We start from the raw sequence: 12,534 nt of genomic DNA, 5'->3' as shown, positions 1-12,534 counted from the left end.
CCCTCTTGTAGGAAACTTGTCCAAGAAAAGAATCAGGAGACTTTTTAAAGCCAGCACGTCATTCATGGGACCATTATTTATAATAGCTATCTGGAAAGTAATCAACTTTAGGAGAACAGGTAAGGAAATCATGGTGTTTGCCTCTTATGGAGTAGCACACAGCCATCAGGAATTATGCTTTCAAAGACTATGTAAACACCCACAATATGATGTGAAGTGAAATCAGCAAGTTACAAAATTGCATACATAATTATGATCCTAATTTTGTTTTGTTTTTTTAATATTTTATTTTTTATTTATTCACGAGAGACACAGAAGGAGAGAGAGAGGCAGAGACACAGGCAGAGGGAGAGGGAGAAGCAGGCACCATGCAGGGAGCCTGATGTGGGACCCGATCCTGGGTCTCCAGGATCACGTCCTGGACTGAAGGCGGCACTAAACCACTGAGCCACCTGGGCTGCCCATGATCCTAATTTTGGAAAAAATAAATATACGTGTGTAGTGGGATCATGGAGGAGGTTCACTTTCTTTCCTTTTTTCTAATTATTGTATCGGTTTAGATGACGTTTTCATGGGGAGGGAGTTGAACATTTTAAAAAATGTATAAGACTTTGTGTTGACTCCTTGAAGACCAGACAAGGCAATGGCTGGTAACTCCTTGGGGGATACTGTTCAGGGCTAGCCTCATGTTAATTGCTTTTAACCAATCCCTTGCTGGCAAAGCCCCCCAGTGGACTATGTTCAGAGGGAGAAGAGAGGCACCATCTCTTTGCATCTGAAATGAAGTCTGAGGCTGTAGCATCACCTGGAGGCCTCTTTCTTGCCTCTAATCTGAGTGGCACCTTTTTCATGTAATAAACTCTCATACTCATGTAGATCTGCATTCAGACCTGTTTCTGCTCCAGGAATCTACCCATCCCTTTCCATGATGCAACCTACCACTTGGTGTGACTATTACAGTTTGGGAATGTATTTTAATGCCTGATAGCACAAGCTCCCACCATTATCATGCTTTACAAAAAATTTCTTGCCAATTCCCAATTGTGTAAAAAATTTTTTCCAGGTAAATTGTAGAATGACTTTGTTAAACCCCTCCCCCAACTCCCACCACATCTCAAGTTTTATATAATAATATATATAAGAGCTCCTTCAATTTTGATGTGCATAGGAATCTCCTGGGGCTCTTGGTTAAGTGCAGGTTTGTGATCCAGCAGACTGTGAGCAGGGCCCGAGATTTCACGTTTCTGACAAACTCCAGGTGATGTCCAAGCTGCTGTTCTGGCATCAGTGATAAGCAGTACCAGACCTATAGTATGATCCCATTCTATAAAAACAAGATGAAACAAAATGAATATATATATAGGAAAATCCAGAGAATAAACACCATATAAGCTATAAATAGTGGTTATCTGTGGGTGGGAGGATAACCAGAAGCTTTCAAACACAGTGTAAAGTCTGACTTTTACAGTAAGTTTCACTACTGTAACTAGGAAAAACAACGAGCCGTGATGGCACCCTTCTGGGCAGACATTGGCAAACTGCACCCCTTCCCCAAATTAATGGCTCCACACCAGGCTTCATCTCTGCCCTCTCTGGTTCTCAGAGCATAATAAAGGGCCTGGCCCTAAGCAGCTGCTCAGGATGGGTGTTGTGTGTAGCTAATACTCCAGCTGCCTGGAGGGCTCAATCAGTTGGTTTATTTATTTATTTTTTAAAGATTTTATTTTATTTATTCATAGAGACAGAGAGAGAGAGAGGCAGAGACACAGGCAGAGGGAGAAGCAGGCTCAATCAGTTGGTTTAATCAAATTCCTGTGAGCACCAAGCCAGTGCCAGGCCCCTCACAGGGATTCTAATCTTTCATTATCCCCATTACCCAGATTAGATAACTGAGGCTCAGAGATGGGTAGGGACCTGGATCACCTAGCTTGACTAAATCCCTCCTAGGACAGGACCTCCTCATTCTCCTCTGCCTATCTGGAAAATCCCCCCACCCCCAGATGTCCACATGGGTCACTTCCTTCAGATCTCTGCTCACATTTTTACCAGAATCCTACTCTCATCACTCTAAACAAAGAACAGCACTATCCACACACACCCCTGCCCACTTAGCCTTCTCAAGCTTTCTTGCTTTCCAAAGCACCCAGCACCATCTGACAGAGTCATATCTATTGGGTTATTGGTGCTTTGTTTCTTTTTCCACATAGGGGTATAAGCCACATATGGGAAGGGACTTTGTCCATTTTGCTCACTGCTCTGGGCTCTAACATAGTGCCTGGCTCAGTTAATATGCATTAAACAGGTGAGTGAATGCAATCTCTGCTTGCCAGGCCACTGCTCTCCCAGCAATGCTTCCCCACCCCCTAGATTCACAGCAGGGTGACCTGCTGATGCCTAACAGCACAGGATAGGCTGGCTTTTCTTTCCTAGACTCCTTGTGGGCAGTCCAAATTAGGTTCCTCTAAATCAAAGGTGGATGGCTAGGGCTGGGGCCCACGACCTCTCCATGTGAAAGGGATACACAGGGTAGGGCTATAAGAGTCCTGGATTTGAGTCCCAGTTTTACCACTACCCTGATGGATTGGGACAAAGACTGACACTCTAGGACAAGAAGTCCCAACTCTCCCAAGAAGGCCTTCCAAGGGTCAGGCCTGGCTCTTTCTCATCATCTAGGTCTCTTCTCAAATATCACCTCCTCAGAGAACCACCCAACTCCTCCCAGGCTAAGTGGATGTTTTGCTCCTACATAAGTACCTCTCTTCACACCCTGTTTACTTCTTCCATTACTGTTAGTGTACACTATTTTCATTTTTACTCTTTCGTTTACCTGTTTTTCATTTCCTATCTGTCTCCACCAACCCAATGTGAGATCTGAGGGTAGAGACATTGTCAGTCTTGGTCACTACTGTAACTCCTTTGCCTACAACAGGGACTGGCTTATAGTAGGTGCTCAATAAATATTTGTTGAATTAATGTTCTGTCTCCTTCTAGAAACAAGGAAACTGAGGCCTAATGGTGGGAAGGGGCATGCCGCCATGAATTAGTGTCAGAACCTAGAGTAGAAGGCAGTGAGGCAGAGTGGAACTCCAGGTCCGGAGACTATGACCTTGAAGGAGACCCATCTCTCTCCAAATCTCAGTTTCCTCATCTTAAGATGGAGTGAGACAACCATGACCATTATCCAAGAGGCCTGGTACTAGGGGCGAGACCTTGCTCATTTCCAAGAATGATAGCTACGGTGCAGCATCAGAGCTCCCCAGACACGGCTCAAGCGCCCCAAAAGCCGCAGGCGGAGAAAACTACAATCCCCATAATGCCACAGGCGGCACCTGCGCACGGCAGCCAGCCTGCAGCGCTGAGGGCGCCCTCTGGCGGTAGCCGGGCGCAGAGCTCCGCTCGGCTCCTGGAGGGGCGGGGGGGTCCGCGCGCAGGCACAGGCACTCGGAGCGCGCGGCTGCAGCAGAGGAGCCGGAGCCGGGAACCGGAGCCGGGAGCCGGAGCCGCGGCTGGATCGCAGCCCGCGGGGCCCGCCGCAGCCATGGGCAACCGCGGCATGGAGGATCTCATCCCGCTAGTCAACCGGCTGCAGGACGCCTTCTCTGCTATCGGCCAGAACGCGGACCTCGACCTACCGCAGATCGCAGTGGTGGGCGGCCAGAGCGCCGGCAAGAGCTCGGTGCTCGAGAATTTCGTAGGCAGGTAGGAGCGGCGCGCCCCGGAGCGCGAACTGCCCCCCGCCCGGGTCCCCGGGCCTCCGCCCCCAGCCCCGACGGCGCCGCGACCTCGCAGCCCTTGGCGCTGCCCCCGCGGACCGCGCGCCCCCCTCCTCAGCCAGACGGAGGGCGCCCCCCAGCCCCGAGAGCCCCTTAGCGGCGGCAGCGCCCCCCGCTTGTCCGCAGACGTCGTCAAGCCACCGGCCACGGTATCACGCCCCCCTCCTCCGCCACATCCTTCAGGGAAGACGGCGCTCCGCGGAGAGACACTGCCAAAGGCCCCCCCCCCCCCCCCAGGATAGGCACCGAGGGGGCCTGCATTACTCAGCGCCTCCCTTCGGCTCCGGTCCCCCGGAGCGGGCAGCACCAAGGGCAGTGCTCCCCAGCCCGGCTCCACGGAAGACAGCTCCCTCCCGCATGAGGCTCCCTGGGCCGTGGCTAGGGCCCCCCTCCCAGCTGTGTCCCTGGGAGAGGACACAGTCCCCGGGCATCGAGGACCAGGCACAGCCTCCCCCCTCGCACACACCTCTGCAGCTCCCGCCGCCATCCGTGCGCAGCGCGGCGGCGGAGGGGAGGGGGGCTGGGGTGCTGCAGGACCAGGAGGGGGTGGCGGCGGGACCGCTTCTGCTCCTCCTGCGCGCCGCCGGCCCCTGGCTCCGCCGCCGCCCCTGGGTGGGGGGCCCCTGCAGCCGTCGCACGCCCCCGGGCCTGGCAGAGGGATCGTAATGGAGGGAGAAGGCGGCAGAGGGCAGAGATGACTAAGACCGGGAAGCTGGATGGCGGGGAGGGGGGAGCCATTTGCACAACCTAATCCCCCTCCTGCCTCTGATCCTACAGGGCGCTGGGAGGGCCAGGTGGCAAGGAGCGGGGGCAACCGCAGAGACAAAAGGTCCTGGGTTTAGGGGGGCAGGTGGGGTCGTGACCCTCCCCTCCCGGGATCCCCAGAGAAAATGGAGGCAAGGATGGCCTTTCGGTGCCGGAGAAGAAGAGGAGGCACTCTCCGGGAGGGGGTTGGGCAGACAGGGAGGAGGCAGTGACACTGGGCTCTCCACTCTGGCATCTCCCTCCCTCACCTTCTTCAGAAATCCTAGCTTTCTCCCCGTGACCTTCTCCGCTAAGGAAGCAACTGGCAGGTGAGGGAGGAAAGCAGAGGCCCCTGCCTCCGAGGGGAACACTCTGGATCCAAGCCAGGTTCTGCTGTGAAGCCTCAGGTGAATCACTTGCCCTCTCTGAGCCTGTGTATCCACCTCTAGGAAGGAGAGTTGCACTGGGTGGTTGTTCCTCCCCCTCAAATGACCTGGGAAGCCCAGTGCCAACCCTGGGGCTGGAGGGAAGGGTTCCGACAAGAGCAGGGTATCTGGGGGATGTTGGAAAGCCACCGTGGGGGTGGCTGGGCCCAACTGATCAGCAGCGGGGGAGGCCGGGGGAGGCCGTTTGTCTCTTGGGGATGGGCTCCCACAGAGCCCCTCTCCTGCTCACGTGACCCCCAGAGCTGCAGAGATAAACAGGCAAGAGATACACAGATGGGGCCCTTCCCTGTGGCCCAGCAGTCAGGGGGAGGGGGTAGGGTGGGGGCCTCTGGAGACAGAAAAGCCCAGAGGCCCTAGTGTTTTAAAAGGCACCCATGGAAATGCAGCACTTGACAGTGTAGAAACCTTATTCCTACCTTTGATCCATTGAACATGTGTTGAATACCTGCTTTTCACAGGCTGTGTGCTCTGGGCAGGAGGCATAGGGTCAGTGAGGGGGCAGGTGACCTCAGCCCCCCTCTGCTGAGCCCTTCTCCTTCTCAGGTGCCCTACACCATTCTCTGTCGGGTGGCTCACAGCAGCCCCCTGAGGCAGGTGCTATGATGCCCATCCTGCAGCTGAGGAGACAGACCCCTGAGGTTAGATGTCCCCCTACCCAGGAAGGACAACATCTATTCAATTCCAAAGCCCAGGTTCCTAACCCTAATCTTGAGAACCCGTGAGAGCCAGGCCCTGAGCTGGGCACAGGAACACACAGGTGCGTGTGCCGCCATCCTCCAAATCTGTGGGATGGGAACACTGACCCTTGCTGCTCTACCTTCCTGAGAGGGTGGCATGGGGCTCCAAGGAGTTCATGGGTGTAAACGCCCCTTTGTAAAATGTGGGAGGGAGCTGTGAATGGTCATTTAGGCTTGGGGCCCTATGTGTGCCAGTGCAGACCTGGCCCCTGTCTTCCTGGAGTTTCCTTGTCCAGCCGAGAGAGGTGCCAGTAAGTAGACAATACAGCAGGCCAGCCCAGCCACAGCTAGCCTGGGCCCCTGTTAGTTTGGTGAGTGGAGCAAGATGTGGACTGTGCCCCCAGAGGCCCGGGTCCTCTCATCCCTTGTGCCTCGGGGCCCTCTGACAGTGGCTCTGCTGGAGCATGTGAGAGGTGTCCAGGTGTGGACCCAGGGCCAGTGGGGAGGACTTGGCCTGAGGTGGAGGGATGGGTAGGAAGGCATTATTTGATCCTCATGAAAGTTAGTGAGGAGGCCATGGCTGGGGCCCTAGGAGGCAATTCAGTAGTGCCCCTCACCAGCCCCACTGCTCCTTCATAGGCTCCTGACCTCTCTGCCTAGGGCTGGGTCCCCAGACCGGTGAGCATGGAAACAGCTGCTCTGCCTCCTGGGGCTTCCCAGGAGCCAACCCCCCATGGAGAGGAAGTGGAAAATAAACCAGAGGGAGCAGAGGCTGCCCCAGGCCAGCGTGGGCTCCTGGGCACCCCCAGGTGGCCCTGGTGTCAGCTCTGCAGTGGAAGTAGCACAGCAGCTGCCGGACTTGCTAGGACTTGTCTGGTTCAATACTACTTCTTCATCCCCCTTTTACAGAACAGGAAACTGAGGTTAATTCATTTAGTCATTCAGACATCTGTGGATTGTCAACAGTATCACAGCACTAGAGATTCTAGGGTAGAAAAGACAATAGCTTTGCATTCCAGAGGAGGAGACTGAAATAGTAAACACAGGAGCACATATATGAAGATGACAACGAGGGAATGTGGCCAGTCCTCTGAGAGGGAGAAGGCCTGCTTTGCACAGGGAGGTCAGAAAGAAAGGAGGTCCCTTTCTAGGAGAGGGTAGCTGCAAAGGCCCTGGGGCAGTAACAAAGAACAGAAAGGAGCCACTGTGGCTGGTGTTTGGTACACCAGGGCAACATGGCATCAGAGAGGTAGGCAGGGGTTGGATCTAGAAGGCCCTTAGGCTCTGAAGAGGAGTTGGGTTTCCTTTCCTTACTGCCAGAAGCTCTGAAGTAGTGGAGGGACTTGAGCTGATTCCAGCACGTGTGAACTTGGGTGGGGAGGGCAGGTGAGGAGCTGCCCCAGGGAGCAGGTGCCAGCTGATGGGGGGTGGCTGGGCCATGACTTCCACATAGAGGGGGAGAAGAACAGTGGAGTTCAAGGTATATTTTGGAGGAAAGTCCCACAAGACTTGCCGGTAGATGGTATGTGCAGGGTGGGGAGAGAGGACTCTAGGATGACGCCAGTGTCTTTGATTCTGGGTGGGTGTTGGTGCCATTATTGGAGGACAAGAGGAGCAGGTGTGGGGGGCGGGGGTAGGCTCAGGAGGTGGATTCTGAGCATGTTGAGACTGAAGTGTAAGGTGGGCAGTGTGGTGATGCAAGCTGGAAGCTCAGGGGAAGGCAGGCTGGAAGTGTAAGTTTGGAAGTCATCCATCACATAGAGGTGGGATTTATACCCATGGGAGTAGATGAGATCATCTCAGGGTAAGTGTAGACAGAGGAGTGTGTGCAGGGTCCCAGGTCACCCTAGCATTTTGTGAGCAGGTGCCTGCTGCCCTAGGCCATCCTTTGTGTGCCCCTGGCTACATCCCCCCTCCTTGTGACACCTGTCCAGAACCAAGAATAAGTTGCCCTGGGACAGGCTTTCAGCCTCCACTCCCCTCCCCTCACTCTGGTGCCAGGTAGGCTGACAAATGCATAGCACCTGCCCTCCCTGCCTGCTTGACTCCTGGGGAGGCGAAAGCCAGTGGGGATTCAGCAGAGGGGGTGAGAGCTCGAGCTCTGGAATTGGACCTGGGTTTGTAGCTCAGCTGTGCCACTTACAAGCCAAATGACCTTGGGCGTGTTTCTTAAACCCTGCTCAGCTCCTAGTTCCTCATCTATAAAATGGGGGTTATAATAGCACCTCTCTCATGGGATTGTGCTGAGTGTTGAGATAACACCCACGAAACACTCCAGGTAAGGCCTAGCATAGAGGACGTGCCAGTTCCGTTCTGCTTGCCTAGAGGGACAGGCTGGGAGGTCGGCTGGGGTGCGGGTAGGGGCAGGAGGCCTCTGCCCAGAGCCCAAGGGGCGGCCTGAGAGGCAAGGTTTTGGGTTTCCCTAGTGACTCTGCCTACCCCTGCTCAGGCTCCCTACCTCCTGCCAACCTCCTCACCACTTCCTCTATGTTCTCCTCCCAGCACAGCCCTGGTGCTGGTCTCTGCCTCTGAGAACCCCTCTTATGCTCAACCCCAGGCCCTCCAGTAGGGGACAGCCCACTCCCCATTACTAAGCTCGCCTCATCCTCTGAACACTTTGGGACACATCTTAGTGGTTGCAATTCCCAGATTTGGAGACTGAGGCCAAGGAGGATTAGGGGCTATCTAAGACATTGTAGGTTGAAACTCAATGACGGGAGAAGGCAGAGAGGAGGGACATTTGCCTGGTGTGCAAGGTGCCAGGCGCTGCAGATACAGCTGTGAGCAAGCAGGACTGATCTCTGCTCTCGGGGGGCTCACAGCTGAGCAAGACAGACAGACACTAAATCACACAAAGGGCTCATTTGTCATGTAGTTGAAGAAGGGCACGGGGGAGCCTTCTATTGAAGAGCGGCATCATCACTGAGGCCAGAGAAGGCCCCCTGAGGAGGTAGCATTTGAGACTGGACCTGAGCAAAAAAGAGACCCAGTCAAGCAAAGGAGTGAACATATTCCAGGTGGAGGGTCCTGTCTGAGCAAAGGCTCAAGAAGGAAAAGAGCCCTATGGGTTTGAGAACCCAGACAAAGGGCAGTGTCACCGAGTGAGGAGCAGAGGCCCCAGTAAGACCAGGAAGGTCAGGAGGCACAGGTGGCCCCTCACCCGCCACCCGCACCCAGGAGCCAACTCACTGCCAGGCAGCCACCCTGTGCTCAGAGCAGGACCTGCCACATGCCCAACACACATCTACAGCTAGGCTTGTGCGCTCAACCCAGGCTGGAGAACATCTTCACCAAACCCCCACCCCATTCAGTGGCCCCAAGGAGTCCAGAATGAAAGGTGACTCTGGCAGACAGCATCTGATCCAGGCTCCAATAGAATCGAGTTTCCTCCCCCCACCTTAGCTGAGGTCACAGGGTCAGAACCTCAGGGGAGGGGATGTGAGGGGGGGTGGTTGGAGGGGGGCGGCCTGGAGGGGACCCATCTAGGGCACAGTGTTATCAGGTATGAAATAAGAGCAGAAATGGAGGCCCACGAGCCATATGTCTGGATATTCCAGTTATAAATCAAGCTAGGGGATCGCTGAACACAATGCATTCGGCCCTCCCACCTTGACAAACATGCTTTCATAACAACCTGGCAGACTGGGTTTGCATGGAGAATTTCAGACTCCTTGGAGTTCTGTGATGGGATGTGGAACCCATCCCCTCAGGCTGACTCTGTCTCTTTTTACTGTGTCCTGTAACCACAAGGGGCCCCCTGGGCTCGCATGCAGACACCGGACCCTCTCATCTGAGCTCCATCCAGGGTGCCAGAAAGGATCTCCCTGACCCTGGCGGGGCAGACCCCAGAGGAGGGCTTGAGTCAGAGAGGGAATTCCAGAGCACTCAGTGTGGCTTAGGAGGGGTCCAGCTGGGCACTGACCCTTGGCTCCTGGGGACCCCTTGCTCTGGAGATCCAAAGAAGGACCTCTTAAACATGGGGCAGGGGCCCTGAGTCCCCATGTCCGAGGGCAGTGCTGATTATTTTCCTGGAACCAATGACCTGTTAGTTGGAGGAGCAGACTATCATTCCTGGTTTCCACATGGCAAGATGGCTCAGAGAGGGTAGGGATCTGTCTGAAGTCCTGCAGCAATGGAATCAGAGGCAGGACAGGAACATGTACCAGTCCCCCGCCTCCAGGTCAGTGTCCGCTCTCTTCATCCCCACCCATGTGTGTATATATCACACCCCTCTGCTCTCCTTGGTTGTCGCTCTGGACTCTTACCCCTCCCTGGACTGAAATCTGGCTAAGGAACAAGAGCTGTGTGGGGACAGTGGTTCTAACAACTTGGAACAGCTGCTAGGCACCAGGAAAAAGGACTGTTGGCCCTGGAAGGTGTTCAAGGCAGTCTCCTAAATGGCATCTTCCCACTGTCCTAGCCAAAGGCTCTGGGACCAGCCTCCCCTTTGTGTCTTCCTCCCCATGCATGGAAAAAATGTCCCTCCTCACTCTCCTGGCATATGCTTTCCTCATCTTCACCATGCCCTCGTCTTCCTCCTTCACCAGCTCATCCTCTGAGTCTCATATCGGTCAACACTTCCTCCAGGATGCCTTCCTTGACCACCCTCTCCCCCTATGACCTGACCCTCAGTGTAGGGGCTGGGGCTCAGTTTTCTCCCAGGATGAGGGGCTGCAGAGGAAGAGAGAGGTGGTTCTAAGAGAGAACCCCCTTAGGTTGAGGGTTCTCAGCAGACAGCAGCCCCAACCACGGTTCCTATAAACGTTTTAGCTGTTTATTAATGCCTCCTCTTTTATCACTCCTGTCAAATGCATCTGGTCTGAGTATGGGGAAGTGAGGCCACTAGGCAGGATGGGGAGAAATATCTCAGCAGGTGAATGCACATTCACCTCTGATCTGAGTCCCAAATTTAAAAAAAAAATTTTTTTATGATAGTCACAGAGAGAGAGAGAGAGAGAGAGAGAGAGGCAGAGACACAGGCAGAGGGAGAAGCAGGCTCCATGCACCGGGAGCCCGATGTGGGATTCTATCCCGGGTCTTCAGGATTGCGCCCTGGGCCAAAGGCAGGCACCAAACCGCTGTGCCACCCAGGGATCCCTGAGTCCCAAATTTGAAGGAACGCAATGCTCACTAGCACACACAAGTTACCTGGCACAGGAGTGCTCAGGTGGCTCATGGTACCACCAATGGACACCCTGTTAGGTCCTTCCACAGCCAGGTTCTTAGGGCATTCATTCCTTCAGCAGCCCTGGGAAGGAGCTGTTGGACTGTGTCCCATTTCACTAATGAGCAAACTGAGGCTCTGAGCAGGGAAATAATTTAGTGATGGAGCTGAGATACTCTTGCATCGAGCTACTGGTGGTAATAAATAAGGATCCAGATGTAGCTCAGTATTGAATGACTTGGGAAATGCCCTTGATGAGCTATTAGGCAAACAGAGCCACTACAGTGTAGACTGGAGCCCCTTGTGTGTGTGTACATGTGAGGGGGCTTTGGCCTCATCTCTCATCATATCTGCCTCACATGGCCATGTGAGTATCAATCAAGAGGATGTGGGGAGGGACCTGGCAGGCTCAGTCAGTGGAGCATGTGACTCTTGATCTCGAGGTCATGAGTTCAAGCCCCACCTTGGGTGGAGAGGTTACTTAAAAAATAAAATCTTAAAAAAAAAAAGACGATGCAGATTTCTTTCTTTTTTTTAAAGATTTTATTTATTCCTGAGAGACGGGAGGGGGGGAGCGGGGGGAAGGTAGAGAGACACAGGCAGAGGGAGAAGCAGGCTCCCTACGAGGAGCCCGATGTGGGACTCGATCCCAGGACCCCAGGATCATGACTTGAGCCAAAGGCAGACAGATGCTCAACCACTGAGCCAGGATGCCCGGGTGCCCCAGGTTGCAGATTTCTTTTTTTTTTTTTTTAATTTTTAAATTTAAATTTTTTTTTTTTTTTTAGGTTGCAGATTTCTTAAACAGGCTTTATTGAGGTATAACTTACATGCCATAAAATTCACCTGTTTTTAGTACACAACTCAATGATTTTTAGTATATTTACAGAGTTGTGCAACCACCATCACAGTCTAATTTTAAAACACTTCCCTCACCCCAGAAAGAAGCCTTGTCATGATGCAGATTTTCAAGCACCCGGCAGAGCCTCTGACTAGCAGTCAGCGAGCCCTCTGTGTTTGCCGTGGTCATTGTTGTAAATAATAAAATGTTTACAAGGGTGGTCCCCAGGTGTTGGGATGATGATTGCTTTTTATTTTTTAAACATTTTGTGTATTTTCTGAATATGTTTTCAAAGGGAGAGCATATGATTTTTTATATAAGTCGGAGGCAAAAGAGACATCCATTTCCATCTTGAAAATATAAAGTTATCGGGATCCCTGGGTGGCGCAGCGGTTTGGCGCCTGCCTTTGGCCCAGGGCGCAACCCTGGAGACCCGGGATCGAATCCCACGTCAGGCTCCCGGTGCATGGAGCCTGCTTCTCCCTCTGCCTGTGTCTCTGCCTCTCTCTCTCTCTCTCTCTCTCTCTCTCTCTCTCTCTGTGACTATCATAAATAAATAAAAATTAAAAAAAAAAAAGAAAATATAAAGTTATCAACACTGGCAAGGGAAGGAGGGAAAGAAAGGAGGGAAGGATAAGGAGGAAGGAAAAATCATAGCTTTTCTTTTTTTTTTTTTTTTTAAGATTTTATTCATTTACTCATGAGAGACACAGAGAGAGAGAGAGAGAGAGGCAGAGACACTGGCAGAGGGAGAAGCAGGCTCCCTGTGGGGAATCTGATGCGGGACTCGATCCCTGGACCCCAGGATCATGACCTGAGCCAAAGGCAGACGCTCAACCACAGAGCCACCCAGGTGTCCCCATAGCTTTTCTTTAGTAGGGAAAACAGT

The 12,534-nt window shown here is 53.3% G+C and overlaps 1 protein-coding gene and 1 long non-coding RNA gene across 19 annotated transcripts in view; one reads left to right on the top strand and one right to left on the bottom strand.

Moving 5' to 3' along the window:
• Positions 1-948: 948 nt before the first annotated feature.
• On the bottom strand, positions 949-4,330 carry LOC140597848 (uncharacterized). The gene is made up of 2 exons (XR_011999839.1): positions 4,240-4,330; positions 949-1,324 (listed from the first exon to the last, which is right to left on the bottom strand). It is a non-coding gene; the product is annotated as an uncharacterized lncRNA (long non-coding RNA).
• DNM1 (dynamin 1) overlaps positions 3,375-12,534 on the top strand; it is a 45,717-nt gene continuing 36,557 nt past the window's right edge. For 17 of the 18 annotated variants that reach the window (XR_003236653.2, XR_011999835.1, XR_003236652.2 and 14 more), the window contains exon 1: positions 3,376-3,699. Coding sequence is in view for 12 of the 18 variants with exons in the window: in XM_026009408.2 (XP_025865193.1) it covers positions 3,539-3,699 (161 nt within the window). In the remaining 6 variants the exon portion in view is untranslated. Of the gene's footprint in view, positions 3,700-12,534 lie in introns of all 18 variants that reach the window. The other variant, XM_026009405.2, reaches the window with a different exon arrangement.

This window comes from Vulpes vulpes, chromosome 2 (genome assembly GCF_048418805.1).
Source record: "Vulpes vulpes isolate BD-2025 chromosome 2, VulVul3, whole genome shotgun sequence".
Lineage (NCBI taxonomy): Eukaryota > Metazoa > Chordata > Mammalia > Carnivora > Canidae > Vulpes > Vulpes vulpes.
This window is presented reverse-complemented; position numbering and strand designations above follow the sequence as displayed.